Below are 23,114 nucleotides of genomic sequence, written 5' to 3'. Positions count from 1 at the left end.
CATATAGCAGAAATAGAAATGGTTCAGAGAAAGGCAACAGTAATGATCAGAGGCTAGGAAAGATTTTCATATGTGGAGATATTTAATAGGTTGGGACTATTTAGTTTATAAAGAAAACAAATAAGTGGGGACATAATAGAAAATACATATAAAATAATGAATATTTTAGAGAGAGTAAATCTTGTGTTTCTATTCACCTTCTCTCATAATAATACAAGAACAAAGAGACAGTCACTGAGATTAAACATAGAATTAGTCTGTGGAACTCATTTCCTCAGGGAAATAAATAATAAAACTAGTTAAAACATTATGAAGGAAAAGTTTTTTAGTTGAAAATATGGCCCCGGTTTGAAAACGAAACTAGATTTGCAGTAAACAGATTTTTTTAAATAACTATTTAGATCACGTGCATCAGGCTGGCAAAATGTCAATATTTTTCAGACACATTTTGAATACATATTATATATTGTAAAATAAATCACAAAAACTATTGAAAGAACTTCAGGGCTTTTCATTTTGAAATGGAAACAGCTTCAACCTTCTGAGAGAGAGAGAGAGAGAGAGAATGTGTTTGTGTGCCTGTGCTTTTTGCCGGGCATGTCCCTTTCCCTCCCTGTGCCTCTAAAACAGGAATAATGATACTGATCTCCTTCATAAAGCACTCTGAGATGAAAAGTGCTAAATAAGAGCTACCACTGATTACACTACATTGTATCATTTTTATAAGATTTCATAAAATTTAAGTCACTGCCAGGTTCTCTTATCCCTTTTTAAAACATCTGCTCTGGCCCAGCTACATAGAAGGGCTGGCTGCAGGAGTGACTTTGTGGATGTAGTGTCGCTCTGAGCTGCATACCTACAGCCCTAACCTTCTCTATTGCAGTGAAGGACAAAGCTCGGGGTTGACTTCAGTGCCAGCACTGAGCCCATAAAGAACAGTTTTTCTATTTGCCCATGTGCCACAACTATTTTTGTTGCTGCAGCAATGTTGATTCCTAGGAAAAAATATCTTCTCCTTCCATTATGACCTGATACACTAATACTTGAGACAAGATTCACCCCTCATCTGGTAGGAAATGATAAAAAAAAAAAAAAAAAAAAAAAGCAATCCACTGTTGTATTGACTTTTGGACACTTGTAAGAGGTTTCAACTCTGAAGGTTAGATGTGTACTGGGGACACATCAGCCTGAGCTGACTGCTCTTTCCACTAATATTTCACATCAGCTTTTGACTAGAAACTCACCCTTTTTTCTTGTGTTAGTCTTTGTGAGAGAGCTCAGGAGATTTTTTTCCCCCTTGCAACTCACAGAGCATAGCTCCCGTCTGCACTAGAATTAAGCACTGAAATAGATTTAAAGGACTAGAACAATAGGTAGGATAGCAATCACTAGGGCTCTCGACTTTCATCCTTTAGTGCATAAAATGATCACCAGATAAGAAAGAAATTTTCCCCCATCCCACCATTGTATAGCATCTACAGTTAAATACATTTATGGGGACTGTGTCAGGTCTTTCCCTGAAGCATTCAGCACTGACCATAGCCAGAGACCTAGTCTCAATCTAGATGGTCTGCTGTGCTGATCTATTACATTGTGTCAGTTCCTCTCATATTTTACAACACTCAAAAACCAGACAAGAGTAGAGAGGCCAGTGTTATTGTCCAGTCGGATTGCATTCCCAGAGCTGCCATAGGGTTCGGGAAGAGGAAGCACAATGCTGGACTAGGAGTAGGGATAGAGCGCTGGCACAACAGAGGCTCTAGGAGTCAGCTGAGAGAGCTACATTAGGTGTCTCTGTTATCACTATTCTCCATGTTATGCAGCTGTAGTAGATGGCACATTATTCACGATCTGTTATCCTGTTTTGAATTTAACAGAGAAGCCTCTACGTTCCTCCAGCCTGGCAAGGACAGGGTGGGAAGCACTTACAAAAAATCTGTGTATAAGCAATACTCAGACTCCACGTATACAACAGAGATCCCCAAACCTGCCTGGCTGGGATTTCTTGGGCCCATCATAAGAGCAGAAGTGGGTGACACCATTACCGTGCACCTAAAAAACTTTGCCAACCGGCCACACACAGTCCATCCTCATGGCGTCTTCTACAAGAAGGACTCAGAAGGTAAATGAGCCCCTGCTGAGTTCAGATTCAGTTTCCCCACTGTGAATTTAGGAGTATATAAGAAAGCAAAGCCAGCTGAGAAGGGGACATGTTTGGGTTGGCTCAAAGCAATATCACTTGGAAAACTGGTATAGTTAGGTAGGCTTTTAGCAATACCACCGGATACAGGGTTAGTGGATTTCTAAGCAGTATGGTACCATCTGAGTTGGATGCACTTTTTCCAAACATGAACTCCTTAACGGAATGTCCAAATTCCTTCCTAAAGAACACAATATCAGTAACACTCTCATTGCCAGAATACAGGAGCTGAGGACCAGTAAGGTAGTAGCTAATGAATGTTTATATTATGTATATATATTAATCATATTATATTATATATTATATAGTGCTACGCATATTTAGATGTCTTTAACGTGATGAATCTTGTAGGTTCCACAGGAATGACAGAATATCAGAACAGAGAGTCACTGTTTGAAATAGTCCCAGAGAATTTAGAAACGAACTATTTCTGGCATACTGCAGATTTGAACTGAACACTTAGCACAGTTCTCTGTTTTCCAATGAGACTATAAAAAAGCAATTATTAGAACATGGGACCATGAGTCACCTTTCTGGCTCAGCCACCAGTATACTGGGCAAAGTCACTTAACAACTTCTCTGAGCCTCAGTTTGCCCATTGGAAAAATGATGATTACATTACTTACGTGGTGTGAATTTTAACTTGAAAGGTGCTACAGAAGTGGAAAAAGTAACTTGCAGCTATCTGTGCTGTATCTAGTGTGAGAAATGCAGTACAGCTTTATACGTTATATATTCTCTGCCAAACTTGAATGGATGCTGTGATTGCTCAATTATTCCAGGGTCCCTGTACCCCGATGCATCCTCACAGGATCATAAGAAGGATGATGCTGTTCCACCAGGAGGGAATCACACATATACGTGGACTATCACTGAAGATTACCGCCCGATGGCTGACGACCCAACCTGCTTGACCTGGGTCTACCACTCTCATACTGATGCCCCGAAGGACATTGCTTCTGGGTTGATTGGGCCATTACTGACATGCAAAGAAGGTAAAACCTCAGGGGAAAGACAGCTCAGAGTTACAACTTCACACAAACAGAAGACTTTGCAATGATCTTAGTTATGGTAAGGCAAGCAGTGATGCATTGTTAGACAGCTAGCTAGTTAATGTGGAACTTATATGCAATCTGAGATAATTCTCAATTTCTAGATTGATTCTGATTGTTATTTCTTTGTGGCTTAGAGAGTCAGTACATTAACTTCTCAGCTCTGTGGATCAGTTCAAATGCACAAGTGGAAAGTAGTGCAGGGATCTCATTCAAGACCCCATTTGTACATATTAAGAAAAAGAAAAAGAAAGAAAGAAAGAAAGAAAGACAGACAAATCCCTCAAACCTCCTCCAAACCCTACAGGATTTCAGCAAGAATGACAACACTATTGAAAGATCCAGGACTGCAGGGGGTGCTGTAAATCAGAAGTGAGACGCATTGGAATTTAGGAATGGAATAGCAGGGAATACTGCAGGTCTAGGGTGAGGTGCATTGGCAGACCTCAGTGATCGTCTGGCCTGGAAAATCAGGGAGAACAGGAGTCTCATGCTGTTGGTGAATTAACAGCGCTGATCTCACTAAATCCATTGACAGATCTCTGCTTTGCAGTGGGAGTCACTCATCCTCTCTCTTGCCCTAGGAGCTCTGACTGGCACAGCTCAAAGACGGCAAGACGTGGACCTTGATTTCTTTCTCATGTTCAGCGTGATTGATGAGAACCTGAGCTGGCACCTGGATGAGAACATTGCATCATTCTGCACAGACCCAGAATCTGTTGATAAGGAAGATGAGGAGTTCCAAGTGAGCAACAGAATGCATGGTGAGTGCCACCTTTCACACTGGCTTTGCCCAGTCAATCTATGCCTGGGGAGCTCCTTCCCTGATACCCTGAAGTGCAGTCTCATCTGATGTGTGCAGGGATGGTTTGAGAAGCCAGTGAGACCTTGTGCTGAAAGATGCACCATCAAAACAATCAAAATTTTTGTCAGGGTTTTGGCTTTTACCTTCAGTGAACGTGTGGCCATTAATCTGATGTCTAGAATAAGATCCATCTTAGAAAATGATTTGTGGAAGCAGGCTCCCCAGGATTGGGCAGGAGAAGGGAAAGGTGTTCTGATGAGACTTGTTTTCTGAATGTCCTGTGTTTCTATAATGGGACCTGCAGGATGGAGCTGTGAACCCCACCTCCACCCCCTTCCTGATCTCTGCTTCTCATTCACTTGGTTTTACAGCTATTAATGGTTATGTGTATGGGAACCTACCTGAGATGACAATGTGTGCTGGGGATCACGTGGCATGGCACCTCTTTGGGATGGGCAGTGAGACTGACATTCACACAGCCTTCTTCCATGGACAGACACTCACCATCAGAGGCCACAGGTCCAATGTGGCCAGCCTCTTTCCAGCCACTTTTGTTACAGCTGACATGATCCCCAGTAACACTGGGAGATGGCTTCTGAACTGTCAGGTCAACAATCACCTGCAAGGTAAGGCACAGTCTGGAATCTGTCCTGCACTCTGCGGCCCCCATTCACTTCCCCACTGTGGCCCCTTGACATTACGGGATGAAGCAGAACAGTCTTGTGGGCAATGCCCCATGGTAAAAGGACTTCCCCTGCTGTGTAATCAATGATTTGATCTGATGGCTCCCCCTATATTGCATAAAACTGGTGAGTTACAGCCACCCTGGTCTTTAATATGTAGGTGCAACCTACAGGGATTACAGATGCCAGATGTGACATCTCTTGTTCAGCACTGAATATCACAGGACTGGAGCAGCTGGTGGTGCTGCAGAAGGCGCTTTACATCAGAGTGGAGCACTGCATGCTGGGACCTGTAGTCTCTCCAGGCTGTACCTGTATGGTACACATGGGAGTGGCTGAGGGCTGTTTTTGTCCACCAACCACCCTAATGCAATGTCCTGTATTTAGGTAGGCCTGCTGGAAAAGAAAACTCTCATATGTGAAGCAATTGCCTAAACACTCACTCCCAGCCATGCATAATTTGGGACAACTGGGCTCAATGACTTGTGCAAAGAGAATGGGTGGTGCACTGTGGAAATAGGTCCCCTGTCCACCTTCCATTCAGAGTGGCAGACAGAAGTTAAGTGTGCATTTGCTTCTCCCATGTACAGCTGGAATGGAAGCAGTCTACGAAGTCAGACAGTGTTCTCAGAAAGCTCCAGAGTCCTCCCTGAAAGGGACAGTTCGGAGATACTATATAGCTGCAAAGGAAGTACAGTGGAATTATGGACCCTCAGGGCTTGACCAGAGCACCGGGAAAAGTCTTCAGGAGCCAGGCAGGTAAGAGGATTTTTGCATGCAAGGCACTGTACTAAAATCTGTAGCCACTGTCTGGAATAAAGCTTGACAGAAACACTCTCAAGGAAATTTGGAATGCCTTTTTCAATGGAATGGTTTAACATGCGATTCACATAACATACATTCACAAAGCTTTCAGGTGTCCCAGCATGCTGTATGGTTGAGGGACACATCACAGTTGCCTCCAAGTTCCATCTCCACTCACTGTACCTGACTTAGCAAGAAGCCTGCGAGTTTGATAAAAGAAAGTAGCTACGATTAAAAAAGCAAATCCAGTGGCAGACACAGGGTGGCATAGATGTACTACAGATTTACATTCAGCTTCCATCTAGCCTTCTACGTGAAATCTAGCAGCAAATGCAGAGCGATTTAAATGAATAGCTCTCTTGAGAGTTTTACATCCTTTCATTCCAAACAGCTGAAATAATACTTAGCATACATAAGGGTGTTTAATATTTTCAGAACACGTTGCAAATAGAAACTAATGAATTCTCACACTCATCCCTAGGAGGTGGTAAATGTCATGCCCATTTTACACATGGGAAAACTTGAAATGCACAGAGGTTAAGTGACTTGCCCAACAAACCACACAGTGAGCCAGTAGCAGAGCCACAGTTCGACCTCAAGAGTCCCAGGCTCTGTGCTCTCACCACTAGACTCTGCTGCTTCTCCTGCAGGGCACATTTTGGAATGCAGGCGAGGGGACGGCGAGAAGGAATTAGTCTCTTTTCATTTCATGTGTGTTTCTTTTAGAGTTAGGATTGCCACTACCCAAAACATCCCAGTTCTCATAGCGCTTTCCCAAGACCTCCATGGAAAGTTGTGCTGAAGTGGTGTTGGTTCAATAGAGGGCATCTTTCCCTCTGAGTCAGTACTGCAGTTTCATTTGGATATACTAGTCTGTGAATCCTGAGCCCAAACTGTTGTACAGAATTGCTGTATAACTATTAAACAGTGGCCATGTTCCAGCACAGAGTTGGCTGCGTTCCTGCGGAGATTGAGGTGATCCCTACATAAAGTCTGCCTATCAGTTTGTAAAGGGCTTTGTCACACTCCCGGATGAAAAGTGCTACCTAACGGCATTACTATACTTGGCACTGCTGGGTTTTCAAAATCAGAGGTTTAGACTCAATTTAAAGGGCTGCAGAGCTGAGAGCTGCTGCTGTCACTACCCTGATGGCGGCAGGGGAGTTTGCCTCTTTGTAAAAGGACATGAAATTTGTTCTCTGTGTTTAGTTCGTCTGAGCAGTTCTTCAAGCATAGCGTCAGGCGGATTGGGGGAACCTACTGGAAGGCCAAGTATGTGGAATATACTGATGCAACGTTCCGGCTAGAAAAACAACGGTCAGAAGAAGAGATGCACCTTGGGATACTTGGTAGGGATTGTCTGGCAACATAAACCCTCTTACAGCACCTTCTAGAATGATCTATCAGCACCAGAGAAATGCTGATTGGCTGGCACTGTCGAATAATTCCTAGAAGTAATGCCCTCTGTGGTGGAGGTGCTTCCTGGATGACATTACACTGCAGCTCTTTAGAGCAAGGAAGACCTATACTGGGGGGGCTGGTGGTCTTGTGATTGGGGGACCCCAGTATTGTTCTGCCACAGCAACCTTTGGAAGCTACCAGGAAGGGGCAAGGAACACATTATTCCCCTATCTCTGACTAAACAAATCACAGCAAAGCGCTCGTCTGCCTGAGCTTCTGATTATGTGTTTCTGACTGTGTCTTCAGGACGCAATACGAACCCCACTTTCTACTTAGAAACTTCTTCTCGGGAGGAGCTGGCAGTGCTCTTTGTGATCAGATAATGATGAAACAAAAAGAGTGGGACTTGGAGAGCGAATGAATCATGTATGGAGGGGCACAGCATTAATTCCTTTGAATTATTTTAATACCATCTATAATTTGAGCATTTGATGCCTAGATAATACTCTGGTGAGAGACACAACAGGAATGTGATAGGTCAGATTAGATTAGATTAGATTAATAGATCGATTAGTCTGGCTGGTTGGGGTTAGTTCTCATACAGGCCATTAGGGAGATGAAAGGCCTGATCCGATCACACTGACGGCAATGGAACTTTGGTCATTGATTTAAGGTAGGATCAGGGGTGGTGAGTAAGCACAGGACATAAATCAGGAGGGGGAATTCTCACTGCACCAGCTAAGGAGTAGGGGGTAGCTCTCCCTCTCCCTCCCATTTAATCCCAGCCTTTTGGGTCTGGAGTAACCTCTTCACTGAATTCTCTCAGTCAAACTTCAAGCTATTTTACTTTAAATAGTTTCTCCCTCCCTGCCCCAAATGCCAGTCTGCCTGAATGGCTAGCAGTCCTACTTAGCATGGCCAAAACCAGACAGCTGGTGGTTCTGCTATACCCATTGCTGTTAGTCATCTGTGGCTGTGAACTCTGGGTAGAAAATGGCCATGGATAGCCTGTTTTGTCCAGTTATCTTGGAAATCACTCCATTATCCTCTCTCTCTCTCTCTCTGCAGGTCCAGTGATAAAAGCTGAAGTGGGAGACACCGTCTTGGTGACATTTGCTAACAAAGCCTCTTGGCCCTTCAGTATCCAGCCCCATGGTGTGTTTTATGGAAAGGAATGGGAAGGAACGCTGTACCACGACGGTTTGTTACTTCATCCCACCCCCTCTTTCTAAACTGAGGCAATGACAACCCCTGTGGTATGGTTCCACAGTCTGCAGCCTCACCCCACTGGGTGGTGGTCCTCTCCAATCTCACTAGCTGAGTAAAGCGGGGCCTGCTCAGCTAGTGTACCATGAGAAGTGAGCTGGGGATGCAGTAGGGGATGTTCTTCCCTTTGACCTATCATTGAACCACTGCCCAGCGTGGCACCAGAGAGGAGGTGGAGCTGGAGCTACTATCTCTTGGAGGAGAGATGAAATCACGGTGCTGACCATTTCTGGCCCCTAAAGATCCTGTGATGGTTGTTTCAAGAGCAGAGGTTTATATCCCTGTTCACACTGTAATTTGGGTAGCTATATTCCACCTACCAAAATTCTCCTGAGGATTTAATTGGATATATTTCTTTATTTCATGCCATGAGGCCCACCTCTGTCTGACACCTACGCTAAATTTGCCCACACACGTATGTCCAGTAATCTGTAAATATTCCCCTACTGTATTTCTGAAATATATATAATGGCTGCCCCATTCTACCCCAGAGGTGGCTGCCCTTTGGTGGTGAGTGAAATGAATCACAGTAGCAGATGACACTAACGAGCTGCAGAGCTTGCAAAAGGGGCTGTATACATGAATACATATCAGCATTTTGTGTTTTAAAGGTCTGTCATGGAATGGGGCTTCAGTTGAGCCTCTCCGTAACTTCACATACCACTGGACTGTACCACAGCACGTTGGACCCACAGCCAATGACCCTCCTTGCCTGACCTGGATGTACTCCTCTGCGATAAATCCCATCCAAGATACCAGTTCCGGCTTAGTGGGCCCTCTGGTGATCTGCAGACCTGGGACTCTCAACACCAGCAACAAGCAGGTAGAGTCAGCTCTCCCACTGCAATGTTTCAGGCTCTTCGTCCTTGGGGAAGAAATAACTAAAGAAAGGAGACCCCAATAAAACCTTGGTAACTGAAATGTAATTAAAAATATATGGGTGAGGGTGCCCCACAGATTAGAATAAAAGCATCTAGGCAGAATATGGGCGCTGCCTCAACCATGCAAACTTCATGCATCAAAGTGTCTTATGGGAGAAGCGTAACACTTTGGATTCCTGAGGTCTTTGACTAATCTTTGACTAATCTAATCTTGGGAATTAATTAAAGGGAAAGGGAAACCTTTTGCATTTTGGTGGATTTTGTCAAAATCCTTGGTCTGATCCTATACTGACAGTTATGGGATTACACAGGGATACATTTGTCCTAATATATGTAGGGCAGAATGCCCCTATTCTTTTTCTTCCTCTTCTTCCTATTATTAATGAGAGGTGTGTGAAAAATTCACCACAAAATTGAAAATATTGAAAATCATTTTCATACTAAGTTGAAAACAGGCCCCTTTTTGCTAAAGGTTTGTGAATTTTTTGCTTGAAAGATGAAACATTTTGAGTTTCAAATGGAGCTAGGTTCTACTCTAAACTCAGCCCATTTTGAGAAGAATTCAAATGAAGGGGTGATTTTACAACAAAAGCACATAAAATGGATGGTATTCTGCAGGCTTTTGTGATGTGGAGATAAGTGAAATCGTAGGTCGGACTAACACTTTTCCTTGGAATTTAATGAAGAAATGTTCAACACTTTTTCACAGGTGCTGCCAAAGTAGCACAATGAGTACACAAGGGAACAAGGCAGCACTGAAGTAACAGGCCCACGTATGACAAACAGGGGGCAACAGAAGACAAAACCAGCTGCATGATTGTGAATACACTGTAATGTGGATTGGGGAGTTGCTGGTGACTCTGCAAAGCAGCTGCTTTAAAAGCCTCCCTTGAAGATCTTGCTTTCTGGATCAGAATGATGTGGCTAAACTAGATAGAGTTCAGAAGAGACCAATAAACCCGGTTAAGGGGCAGGAGAGTTTGATTTTGAGGAAAGGTTAAACTATGTATAACTTGGCAGGTGGAAGGGAGGTTATAATGATAAACAATTTACAGGTATTTGAGGGTGTAAATAAATCCTAGGGTCAAATAATTAAGAGTGGTCCAAGGGGGTATTAGTAAGAATAAGGGGAGGAAACTGAACAAATGGAAATTTTGGCTAAATATCAGCTAAAGAGCTCCTAATAGGGAAACATATTAGTGTGTGGAATAGGTTCCTCAGGAGAAGTTGTGGAAGTCTCATTGCTTCTGTCAGTTCAAACTGGACTCGACAAAGTTTTCAAGTCTTGATGGTAGGAAACAATCCTGCATTGTGATCTTGTATTAGGTGGGCCCAACTCCAGACCCTGCATAGTGGGGAGTGTTCGGATTTTGACCCTATTGGAAACTGGTGGGGAGTGTCCAGCACCCGAATTTATGGATTGTGGGGGAAGGAGAGAATGGCTTTTCAGTCTGGGCAAAATTCTGATCACTTTACTCATGCTTTACTCATACCTTTTTTCACATATGGTCCCAGTGCTGCTCTGGGACCACTTGTAAAGTAAGTGCTACTCAGCATGAATAAAGACATCAGAATTTGGCCCCCTAAGAGGTGGAAGTGGACAACTTAAGAAACAAAAAATTAGAAATTGCCATCATGCAAAGCAGCCTGTACTTTAACAGTTAACGGGTGATCCGTGTGTTTTTAAAATGAATGACCATTATTGTGATTATTATTGTAGAAAGGGATCGACAAGGAATTTTATCTCCTGTTCAGTGTATTTGATGAGAACCTCAGCTGGTATTTACCTGCAAATATAAAATACTATTTGAGGACACAAGAGGCTTTCGTGAAAAAGGATGAAGGCTTCAAGGAGTCCAACAGGATGCATGGTATGGCCCTGTTCTCTCTTGTACGTAGGCAGTGAGAACAGAATTATGAGCTTTGGGTCCAGAACTATGAGTCCTAGCCTAGGTCCATCTTTAACTGGTCCTAAAAACTCTGGAATAGCTAACTACTGCCATGGCACCTATGGATCCCAGTACAGGTACCTTCGACATGCCATGTGGAGAGAGAGAGAGATCAGGTGGACTTGGGAATGAAATTTCTGATTTGCATCAAAAGGCATCTCTTTTGAAAATTCTCTACATAGCATTGTCTTGGAGAATGGGTCATGGGACATGAGGTCCTCCTGTGCCCAAAAGCATGTCTCAAGCAAATACCAGGGGTGAATTGCTGGTGAGCTGTACTGAGGAATACACAGCAATATGCAATTCCCATAGGTTTCCCTACACTGTAGGTATGTGTAAATAGAGATGACCTCTTGGCTAGTGTGTAACTGTGTGGTTTTAATTCTTTTCTGTTGCAGCGATTAATGGATTTATGTTCTATAACTTGCCCAAGCTGGAAGTGTGTAAAGGGGACACTGTGTCTTGGCACTTTCTGGGTCTGGGCACTGACACAGATGTGCATGGAGCTGCGTTCCAGGGAAACACTGTTCAGATGAACGGGATGAGGAGAGATGCAACCAATCTGTTCCCTCACTCGTTTGCTACTGCCCTCATGCAGCCTGATCATGAAGGTAGATGTCTGCACAGCTGACTGGGCATCAGAGAAGTTATCTCAAATGTTAATATTTGTTCTCTTGTGCTGATTTGTCTACAAGCGGTGTCACAGTTATAGGGCGAGCTGCACTTCAGACCCCTGTCACTTCCTCTTGAGTGCACCCCTCCAGGGACAGCACTGGCTTCCTGCCCCTCACTCTGGGTGGAACCACCCAGCCATACCATTCATAAACTAGATCTTTGGGCTGTAGCACTCATTTCCCAACTGCGTTAACCTGACAGGCCCAACTAGATTTGACACTGGTAGGTCCTCTCACTCCGGCAGCCTGTGACAGGATAAATTTGCAAAAAGAAAAGGAGTACTTGTGGCACCTTAGAGACTAACCAATTTATTTGAGCATGAGCTTTCGTGAGCTACAGCTCACTTCATCGGATGCATACTGTGGAATTTGCAGTGACACAGAATTTGCAGTGACACAGAAAGAGCCTCTTCAAAACAAAGTACTGTATTGATTTGCCAAAGGGAACACCACATTTAGGAAAATGACTTTAAAACAAAAGGTCGTATATGCATCTTATCATACCTAAGCTTAGTATCTCTCACTTTTGCTCAGGTAGGTCCAGTTTATCCCAGACTTCCTTTCTGAATCTGAGGGTTTGCTTTCATCCCTGCAGACCCTCTCACTGTGTCAATCCTTCCTTCCCCTCCCTTTCTGCAGGATGAATCCTTTAACTGTTCAGTGTCTTTTGATCTCTCAGTTTTCACACTTGGCAAAACAGCTGTGTAACTTTGTTGGCACCAAGCAGCTAGCTTCTTTACAGCTAATAACTTGGCTGGTGTGTGAGTGCTTGCTGGGATGTTCCTTATCTAGGCCATTGTTTTGCCTTCCTGCTTGGCTCCTCTAACAACAACGCTGGATCTGACCCCACAGCAAGAGACACATCATAAACACACACAGAAGTATGCACCATAGCCATAAGAAATAATACAGCTATTTCCCAGTTCATCTCACATGACAAGGAAAGGACCTACTTAGATCTTTAGAGCTGACCTTTTTGTTTGTGCTGCCCCTAGGCACGTTTCAGATCTACTGTCAGACTAGCAACCATTACCAGTCTGGGATGAAGGCGCATTACTCTGTTTCAAAGTGTGGCAAAGGGGCACCTGCTCCTGACCCCCAATACGAGGAGGTGCGGACACACTACATCATGGCACAAGAGGTGGAGTGGGATTACTCACCAGATCGCAGCTGGGAGCTGGACCACCATAACATCTCTGGGCAGGAAAGGTAAAGAGGGCACCTTGGGGAAGCCTGTGGCGCCTTCAGGCAAAGCTTTGTAGAACCCATTAAAACAGGGGAAGTGGCTTTTTACTGGAGAAAGCCAAACCTCTGCTGATTGGACGGATACTGGCTGCCCACACCATGGTACTGAAGACGGCCCTCATTGGTGTTTGGGGGGCAATTGTTCCCTTTAATCCAAATGTTGGGAGTGTTTTTCCTCCCTGTATGCTGCAGCTCCTTGCATATCTGTATGTGAGAGGGAAATTCCATCTCCGTGCCCCATTTGCATTACTGGCCACCCACTGGCGCCAGCTGAGTTGGTGGTTTTTTGATACAGACATCTGTCCACTGCCAAATAGACTGATCTTCCCCTAACACCCTTCAAGCCAGTGAGCAGCCATCCCTCATAAGGGAGTGAGGTAACTTTGATCACTATCATCCCAAGACAGATTCCAATGGGTGGCTTGGAAGTGTGTGGCTCTGTATCCTCTTATCAACTCCCAGAGCCATTCAGCTCCCTCAGCTGATGTCATATGAAACTGGAGACTCTTCAGAGAGGAAACTGGTTCAGTTAATGAACCCTCTCCCCACAGAGAAGTGCTGTTTCTTTAATGCAAACACAGCAGTGTTAATGTAACACAGCACTCTGCATTTCTTAGCTATGGCAACCAATTTCTCAGCAATGAGAACGGACTCCTGGGCTCCAAGTACAAGAAGGCAATTTACAGGGAATACACTGATGGAACATTCAGAATACCCAAGAACAGGACCAGCGATGAGGAGCATTTAGGGATATTGGGTAAGCAATTATTTGAGTGGTGCATCTTTCCCTCAGACAGGGCTGAGACTTAGTCCTGAAGAATGAACCAAGGAACTGGGACTTGGGAGAGCTGAGTTTGACTCTGCCTGGCTGTGGCCAGGTCAGTTCTCACATCTGTTCCCCCTCATCTGTATAATAGGGATAAACCCTACCTTTGTAAAGCACTTGGAGAGTTATGGATGGAAATCGCCAAGTGTGAAAGAAACCCTTCTGTGTAGAATCATTAAAGAAAGAACCAGGCACTGTGAAGCAGAGGAGCAGGCTGTGGATTCTTATGAGACTCTAAGGAGGCAACAGCTCCAGTGCCTCACTCCAGGATATTTCAGTACAGCACAAGCAACGTGAGGCAGCACATCCAATCTAAAAGAGCAGGTGATGGCTGTGAGCCGTCACTGTGTCAGGCCATTTCACATAGTCAGGTCTGGTTAAACCAGACCGTTGAGGATTGTAGTTGGAGGATGATGATGATATATCATTTGCATTATGGTAGCACTCAGAGATCAGAGCTGGGTCCCGCTGTGCTGGGTGCTGTGCTCACAACAAGACACGTTCCCTGCCCTGAAGCGTTAACAATCAGAGTTTTCAGGATCTTCCTGAATGTGGGTTTAACTCTGATTCTTTACTTTGGGGAATGGAGGAGGGATACGGTGATGAAGAATTCACCTCCCACTCTCACGTTAAAGTGTTTTCAATAAATGAGAGACAGAAATAGTCTCTTTTGGCCATTGATGGGAGCTGCACTCACAATATGATCTTCCTGTCTCAAGGTCCTTTTATCTGGGCAGAAGTTGGAGATGTCCTCAACATTGTGTTTAAGAACAATGCTACACAACCCTACTCCATTCATGCACATGGGGTACTGGAAAGGAATGATGGACAGGTGGAAGCTGCAAAGCCTGGTGAGTCAGTAATCAGCTATTAGTTGGGGTAACTTCTGTTTCCACAGGCAATGGCGACTCAACCCATTAAAAAGGCCCAGCTAGGAGGGTAGAAGTTATTCTGGTGTGTTTGTTTTAATGTGATAAGTAATTGGAGCTGACAAGGAACCAGACTTTCATGTGCAATTTGTTTTTGTTGTTCATCTAATGGGCTGGCTTGGCAGCCCTGGACGATAACATCCTCTCTTTATCCACAGAAGGCACACAGCCTGGGTAGAGGCAGTGCAAATTCCCTCCCATAGGTTACTCACCACCAGCACACCCCTACCCTGGAGGATTCACCTCTAGAAATGAGAGGGACTGTGCACTCTGGGCACTATTAGCATCAGTTAGGATCCTCTGGAGAAGGCCTGAGTGGTCCAGGGTGTGCCTGATTATTAGGCCCCACTAGGGCTAGAAAGCAAATGAGCTAATTAGCACATGAACAGGCAAGCAAGGGCTATTTCTCTGCAAGGGCAAGGAAATCACTGGAAGGTCTTCAGGAGCTCTCTTTGCCATTGCAGGGTTCCCTCCATCACCCAGACTGCCAAATCCCTACACCATCCATTCAAAATGGATACAGGCAAATCTCAGATAAGCCCCCAGTTGTAACTGGGCAGCATGCTACACTCCCACCTTGTCCACAAACACAGACTGCTCTGAGACTCTCTTGCTTGTAAACACCACCATGTCTCTGCTCTTTTGAACTGTATCCAACCTTCGAATCCCTTCTCCAGAATAGTAGGGGTGGGGGCAGGGAAAGTAAGGCTGCTCTGCTCTGCTCTGCAAATGCCCTTTGTCAGTCTCACCTTGCCTTCTGTTTCTCTTCCTCTCTTTCTGCTTTCTTAAGCTCTTTTTAAACCACTTGTCTGTTAATAGGCTAATTAGCTCATTAGCTTCCTAACCCCAGTGTGGCCTAATAATCAGGCACACCCCTGACCAATCAGGCCTTTGCTGGGAACCTAAGTGGTGCTAATAGTGACTGGAGTGCTGGCTCTCCATCTCTCAGCACTCTGTCACTGGGATGTTTAGTGTCCAGAGCTTAGTCAGTGCTTGGCCATGAGACTGCCAATGAGGGGACCAACTAGTGACATTTGGCAGTGATAGTATTTTTTTACAATGTGGACAACTGTCCGCTAGGAACTTCTGAGACCACCAACTCCATTTCCCTTCACAGCCCTCACTCAAGGTAACAACTTTTGGTCTCTGCCACCGCAGGCTTGACTGGAGCTGGCATCTCATAGGTTCTGTATCCGGACTACGCAGCCCCTACAAGCCATCCAGACTCTCAATCAGCTTCTATTTTTAAAACTGTGTATAATATATAACAAAAAGTTGAATCTGAATGAGAGTGGCAGGCACCTCTGTGAATATACTTCAAAGTTTCCAAAGGTCACCCCAAGTCTCCCAGGAAGTGAGCCAGAATTTCCCTGGAGAGCTCTAGTCCTGGGTGATGCAGGTAGAGATGAGGTGATTTTCCACAAGTTGGAGTTCAGATCCTTTTCCACTCCCCATCCCCATCACGCCACCTCCTTTGTTTGTAAGAGGAGGAAAGAGTCTCTAGTCTCTTGTACACAACCAGGGAAAGAATCTGCAACGCCTATGAGACTGCCATAATATCACTCTTTGGGGCAGGCACCATGTTTTTGTTCTGTGTCTGTATAGCGCATGGGGGTCCCGGCCCAGGGCTGGGGCTGCTGTAGTACAAATAGCAACTACGACTACTGTCACTCCTTTTCATCTCTCAGGTGACATTGTAACTTACCGCTGGGACGTTCCTGAAAGATCCGGTCCAGGACCAAATGATTCTGTCTGCGTTTCTTGGGTTTACTACTCTATGGTGGATCCTGTAAAGGTAAAAGGTGGTTGGAATCTTAGAATAAAACAAGTTAGAGATGAAAAAGCCTCAGAGATCATTTAGACAGTCTCCTAGGAAACAGTCTGGATTGTTCCCTGTAGGATATATTTTAGAGTTTGGTCCAGTTTAGAATGCAGTGTCCCATGTGATAGAGCTTTCACCATTTCCCTTAAGGAGACAATTCGACAGGTGGATAGATTTCATTGTTGGGAGGTTTATCCTTGATATTAAGCGTAAATTCTCCCTTTCTTAATATAGTCCCTCATAAAATAATTCCTCCCGCTCCTTGGCGTTAACACGCTTCAAATATTTATACGGTGTTATCACATCCCCCCGCCCCATTAGTTATGGCTTTGCCTAGCTAGACAGCTCAGAGCTAAATTTGGAAAGGTAGAAATCATCCAGAATTAGTCAATCTAGATAATTCAGAGAGCATTGAACATTTATAGCATTTTATGGTATATGGATTTATTTAACAAAGAAAAAGCAAAGCCCCCTAAACTTCAAAATACTTTGTTTAACTGAGAATCCTCCCTGTACAGTATCTCATTTAGCCACAGAAACCATTTGTGTTTTATCTCCAAACCCAGGTCTTTGTGCAGTCAGTACATTAAATGGAAAATATGTTATTATTTCGCTAATATATGTCTGTTGATTTGCATACTATAAAGCACCTATCCTTGGCTCTGTTTGGGGGTCCAAGGAGCCCTCCCCTAATATCTGGCATCATCTGTGCAGGGGTCAGCTGCAGTTTCACATTTTGCTATTTCCTACCCACTCCAGCCCCCAGGACAAATAACGGGGCAGGGAGGAGGTAAGGCCATTCTGCACTGCCACATAGAGCTGGCCAGCTATGGAGCAGATGCATGTACCTCTTAAGGGGTGGCTTAATGTCCCCATGTACTGTCAGTAGGAGAGTCACAGCTCCACATGGCACCCAATGCACAGCAGTAATTAACTGTTAGCATCTGGCCCTGCACTTGTACTTTCTGTTAACTATTTCCAATAGACTGTATTTCACACACAGGACTGATTATTCAGTATCTTGCAATGTATTTTATGGAGAGTACTGCAGGGAGCAGCAAGCCAGGGTGCTGAATGATAGCAGAACTGTGTGCAGGAGGGATGGGAGGAAAATCCCCATCTCTGAACACCTCAGACTTTCTTCTCTTTCCTATTAGGATTTGTACAGTGGCCTGATAGGCCCCCTAAAGGTCTGCAGTAAAGGGGCGCTGGGCTCTGATGGGAGGAGGAAGGGCATCAACAGGGAGTTTGCACTCCTCTTCCTGGTTTTTGATGAAAATCAGTCCTGGTACCTGGAGGAAAATGTGAAAACGTATGCACATGGGAATCAAAGCAAAATGCAGGATGAAGAATTTGTGGAAAGCAACAAAATGCATGGTGCGTGGCCTTCACTTCACATATTTTACTGGGTCCCATTCAGAGCTGCCCTTGCCATTTGCATGGGCCTAATCGACAAAGGTGCAGAGATAGGGAAAGTCAGTTCTCGACCTGCATCTCCTTCTGGCCCCACTACCAGAATTAGAAATCCAGCTGGGAGCCATTTCCTCTTGGATGTGTAGGTGTTATTTAGATTGTTAACTGTGTACGGTACATTGTACGTTGGCTGACAGATGTTAAGGGCCTGATTCCTGCTGAGTGCTTCCTTTAGCTTTAGTGGTGCTCAGCACCACACAGAATCAGGCCCTGTGTTGCTGTTATTACAGTGGCATTTATAAGGCCCCAGTCACAGATGTATGTAGGTGACAGCTAATCATTACTATTGTCCAAGCAAAAGAGACAGAACAGAAAAGTACAGGTGCCAGAAGTTCCTGGCCTCAGAACATGTCTCTCTCCAGCATGTACCCTCTCCCATCACCCTCAGTGGAGATTTCCCTGTGTGCTGCCTTGCTTTATTAAGCTGTTCTTTCATTGGTTTGGATGCTTATTTCCTTTGCAGACAAAGGTGCTGCTCTCATTATTGCTGTGCTAATTGTGAAATGAAATCCCCCCGAATAGCAGTTTACAAATGACCAGCACCTGAGAGTAATGTACGACAACATGTAATATGCTGGAATTTGCCTGTTGTCGGGGACCTGTAATGTTTCCGCTGCTCAGTAAGTGCATGAGCAGTGGATTTTAAAAATGTGTAAGTGCAGTTAGGCTACAAAGACTATATTTACATGTCCTGATCTTCAAAAGCATCCAGCTGCTCCTGCTGATTTCAGCTCTTGGAGATGGAGTTTTCTTCAGTAGTAAAAGCAGACAAGTAGGAAGGAGGAGGGTTCTGAGATTTCACCAAGCTACATCACTGACATAGTGCTCCCTTGGGACAAATCATTTTACCTTTTTATGACTCAGTCAACCCAGCTGAAAAGCAGGTGCAGTAGCTGAGTTGGGAGGAGACTGACAAAACGTCAGGAAATCATGTTGTGTGGGAATCTCACAACAGAAGAGAAATGTCTGATTTACTTGACCCTAGTTGAGCTTTGAAAGGTTTAACCTGCCTTGAGGGAAAGTGTTTTTGTACTGACATGTTGTGAGGTCCTTATCATCCACATAACAGGCATTTCTGCTTTCTCAACATGTTGTCTACCTCACAGCCATCAATGGGAAGCTCTACGCAAACTTGCATGGATTGACCATGCACCAAGGAGACTGGGTTAACTGGTACCTGCTGGGAATGGGCCAGGAGATCGATGTGCATACAGTCCATTTTCATGCCGAGACCTTCACATACAGGGTGAGAATCTCCTGCTGATTGCAGAGACCAGCAGCAAGGGAAGGCTGGGGCTGGGATACCATTACATTCATTTGACCCCTTAACTAACTTCATGCAGTTGGATGTGTTTGCAGCACTGTCATGTAACCAGCAAGAGGAGATGATTTTACATGCCCAAAGCAGACCCAGGGGATCCCAGTATTGTGTTGATTTCTCTATCTAACCAATCTCAAGATTAGCCTTTAGCAGGTTACACTCCTTTTCCAGTTTCCTGGGGTTGCTTTTTGTAACCTTTTGTTACAACTCTTATGAACTACTGTAGTATCACCAAGGTTTCCAGGCCGAGGGATCCTGCCCCCCAGATCTAGACCAGAGTTCTTTAAAGATACATGAACCATTCCATGCTAACATCTCCTTTCCCCTTTTGACAGAATGGCAGGAGTTACAGGGCAGATGTTGTGGATCTGTTCCCTGGGACCTTCATAATGGTGGAGATGGTGGTTGGGAATCCTGGGACGTGGTTGCTTCATTGCCATGTGTCAGATCATATTCATGGTGGCATGGAGACACTCTACAGAGTCTTACCCAGACCAGGTAGGGAGAGAGCAGCAGCCATCTCTATGCAGTCATCTTCATAAATAACTTAAGTGCACTTCCAGACAATGATAATGCTTAGCACTTATAGTGCTTCAAAGTGCTCTACACACACAGTAATTAACTAACTAACTAAAGTATTATTAACTTAAGCTGCTCCTTGTTAACCCCATATAAACAGTATTTGGGGCTAATAAACACATTGGACCCAGAGTTTACATGGCCCTAGATATTATTATTAGGTTTATGTTGTTGTCTATCCTGGAAGCACTGTACAGTGATCCTCCAGCTATTGTTATTAGTAGAAGTGCTAGCTACATTACAGATGCACACTGAAAGTGTTCTGATCTAATCACAAAACATTAGAAGCTATTTTGTGATGAACGGTGCTTAAGGGCATCTTGTCATGCGCTTCCCTTCTACAATCAAAGGATTATGTACCCCACTGGAGTCTCTGGAGCCCTATTTGGCTAGCCCTGGTGCCTGAAATGAACAGAGACTTGGGAGTGCAAAGGTGCTCCCCTGGATGGACGGTAGGTAGGTAGGTAGGTAGGTAGGAAGGAAGGAAATAAATCAATCAATTAATCTAGCAAGTGCTGAAAAATACTCACCATGTTTTAATAAAGTCAGGGTCTGAGCTGGAACCCAGGAAATGGCGTGAAGTAGTATGTGACATTCACCACACAGACATAATACTAAAAATAATTAGGAAACAGATTTTTAGAGGCAGATTTTGCAAGGACATTCTGCTTGGCCTCTTTTCCTTTGGAGGAACAATTTTATGCCCGCCGTGATCTGTGGATATACAATTACATCTGTAACAATGGCTTCCATTTTTAAAGTAGTACTTATCCCTTCACAAAACACAAGAATCAAAGATCACCCAACAAAGTTAAAAGACAGCAGGTTTAACACAAACAAAAGGAAGTACTTCTTCACACAGTGCACAGTCAACCTGTGGAACTTGTTGCTAGGGGATGTTGTGAAAGCCCAAAGTATAACTGGGTTCAGAAAAGAATTATATAAGTTTATGAAGAATAGATCCATCAGTGCTCTTAGGCAAGATGGCCAGGGATATCAGACCTTGCTTTGAGTGTCCCTAAGTCTCTGACTGCCATATGTTGGGGCTGGACAACAGGGGGTGGATCACTCAATAATTGCCTTGTTCTGTTTATTCATTCTGAATCATCTGGCATTGACCACTGTTGGAAGACAGGATACTGGGCTAGATGGACCATTAGCCTGACCCAGTATGGCCATTCTTATGTTCTTATTATTATTTGTTCTTGTTATCTAAGTTCTTGCTCTAACTGTCCAACTGGTTTCCACTCTCTTCTACTAGCCTTGTGCCGTAGGGGTCAGAAGTGGCATCACTGATTAGCGTGCATGGCATTCTACAGGCATTTACAACAGAGTATATAGAGGAGCTAACTTTTTCAAAAGCACCTAATTGACTTAGGAAACTAACTCTCATTGAAAATCATTGAGACTTTAGTCACTAGGTGCTTTTGAAAATTGTACCCAGGATAGATAACAATAGCCTTGCCATATAGTCTACACTGATTGCTTTTTTCCTATGCAGCATAACAATTTATCACTAATTTTTTATTCTCTTTCAGAGCCAGTGCCCATAACCTTAGAGACAAAAGGAGGTATGATTTGCATTACACTGCTGAAACAGCCTCTTGCATTGTGTGTTGATACTGGTTGAACTTACCCTACAGACAGAAGATTTGGATTAGGTTGTGGTTGGATCTGTGTGTGGGGCAGGGAGGCAGGGGACAAGAAACCATATCTCACCCCATTTCCATGTGCCTCTGGGCTGGGGCGTATCCACATTCCAGTCTCTGTGTTCCCCAAGTATAAATATGGGGGGAGTTGTGTTAGTGTGAGGTATGACTATAAAGAACGTGAATGGTAGGGGGTGGGCTCTGCCTGCGTGTGTGTTTCATCAGTAGAATTGCCCCTCCTCCATAACCTCTCTATCCTCCACATGTCTGTGCTTAGTTAAGACACAATCCAGCAGGTAAAAGTGACCTGCAAAAAAAAGGGCTTGTACCCTTTTTGCTTCTTTTTGACCACTTAAAAAGAAGGCTTGAAAGATTTCTTTGTTTTTTAAAAAGGGTGTTTTTGCTGTTCTGTTATACATTAGAACTTCTTACTTTATCTACCCGGTAGACTGTGTGGCAACTTGAGAGCTAGTGAAATTGTAAAAAGAAAAGGAGTACTTGTGGCACCTTAGAGACTAACCAATTTATTTGAGCATGAGCTTTCGTGAGCTACAGCTCACTTCATCAGATGTTTACCGTGGAAACTGCAGCAGACTTTATATACACTCACAAGAGTGAACAGACAGAGTAAGCAAGAGGAGAGGAGTTCAGTCGGATTGTCTAAACCTCCTTGGGTTTCTTTTGTTTGTTTTCAGTAACACCTAATTAACTCAAATGACAAATTAACAGCTTGGAGAAAAATTGCCTTTGTTAAAGATTCAGCACCCTCTCCCTTAAGTCAAGGTGTAAAAACTCACAACACACATGCTCTTAAACCCGTGTCTCCAGCAATCCAGGGGATAAGAGACTTGACATTTCGCAAGTAAAACCCAAACAGAAAAACACAAACATCCCTTCAGGTGGTCTTTAACTATCATAAAGACGCAAGGAGGGCAGAAGCCCAATGCTCTGCAGTCCACCTTTGATTACCAGGTGTTTAGGGTATATTCTAAATGGAGATTTTTGACTCACCTGAATCATATTGCTGGAGCATCTGAGTTTGTCTCTTGTGTTTGGGAAGGTATTGGTTTATAATATCTCCAAATACATCTGCTCTATGCAGTTATTAGATTGAATTGCCTTTCACTTCAGAAAGGGTCAGCTCCTCTTCTTGCCTACTCTGTCCTGTGGTTTCACAGGCCTCTCCACCAGAGGCATATAACAACTTCCAGCTGGAAGTTACTATTTTGTAGCTCTTGCATTGTGTAAGATGCTCTTGCACTAGGAAGGTGTGAATTATCTTGGCTGTGCTGCCCAGTGCTTGAAATGACAAAGGAGAAGAGTGAGATGATTTAAAAAAATCAGAGGTGCTTTAGCACCTGTTTTCATTTTTGCTTTGCATTTTCTGTACATCAGGACTAGTAACAAGGTGGCTTTTTCAGAATCTCACCATGTGTGCTCCTCCCCCACCAATGAACCCGTTTGATTTACAGAATCACAGATCAATCATACAGTTGGAAAGGGCATTTCAAGCCCTCAGGTCTCATATACTTTAAGGCCAGAAAGGACCATCATG

General features: G+C 44.1%; 1 protein-coding gene and 1 long non-coding RNA gene across 4 annotated transcripts in view; one reads left to right on the top strand and one right to left on the bottom strand.

The window, feature by feature from the left end:
* Positions 1-23,114, top strand: part of HEPH (hephaestin) — a 30,150-nt gene that overhangs the window by 3,420 nt on the left and 3,616 nt on the right. For both annotated transcript variants that reach the window (XM_048865069.2, XM_048865068.2), the window contains 18 exons: positions 1,878-2,122; positions 2,983-3,195; positions 3,837-4,016; positions 4,429-4,683; positions 5,331-5,499; positions 6,754-6,893; positions 8,014-8,145; positions 8,823-9,034; positions 10,813-10,963; positions 11,440-11,652; positions 12,711-12,924; positions 13,578-13,717; positions 14,506-14,637; positions 16,404-16,510; positions 17,695-17,914; positions 19,117-19,256; positions 19,667-19,829; positions 21,449-21,481. In XM_048865069.2, coding sequence (XP_048721026.2) covers positions 1,878-2,122; positions 2,983-3,195; positions 3,837-4,016; positions 4,429-4,683; positions 5,331-5,499; positions 6,754-6,893; positions 8,014-8,145; positions 8,823-9,034; positions 10,813-10,963; positions 11,440-11,652; positions 12,711-12,924; positions 13,578-13,717; positions 14,506-14,637; positions 16,404-16,510; positions 17,695-17,914; positions 19,117-19,256; positions 19,667-19,829; positions 21,449-21,481 — 3,059 coding nt within the window. The remainder of the gene's footprint in view (positions 1-1,877; positions 2,123-2,982; positions 3,196-3,836; positions 4,017-4,428; positions 4,684-5,330; positions 5,500-6,753; positions 6,894-8,013; positions 8,146-8,822; positions 9,035-10,812; positions 10,964-11,439; positions 11,653-12,710; positions 12,925-13,577; positions 13,718-14,505; positions 14,638-16,403; positions 16,511-17,694; positions 17,915-19,116; positions 19,257-19,666; positions 19,830-21,448; positions 21,482-23,114) is intronic.
* Positions 4,593-23,114, bottom strand: part of LOC125643018 (uncharacterized) — a 215,059-nt gene continuing 196,537 nt past the window's right edge. The window contains exons 3-5 of one of the 2 annotated variants that reach the window (XR_012669992.1): positions 20,441-20,524; positions 16,421-16,502; positions 4,593-4,676 (exon numbers count right to left, since the gene is read on the bottom strand). This is a non-coding gene — a long non-coding RNA (uncharacterized LOC125643018). Of the gene's footprint in view, positions 4,677-8,948; positions 9,093-16,420; positions 16,503-20,440; positions 20,525-23,114 lie in introns of those variants that run through there. The other variant, XR_007358558.2, reaches the window with a different exon arrangement.

This window comes from Caretta caretta, chromosome 9 (genome assembly GCF_965140235.1).
Source record: "Caretta caretta isolate rCarCar2 chromosome 9, rCarCar1.hap1, whole genome shotgun sequence".
NCBI classification, from domain to species: domain Eukaryota; kingdom Metazoa; phylum Chordata; order Testudines; family Cheloniidae; genus Caretta; species Caretta caretta.
Note: the sequence above shows the minus strand (reverse complement) of the source record. Positions and strands in the feature narration are given on the sequence as shown.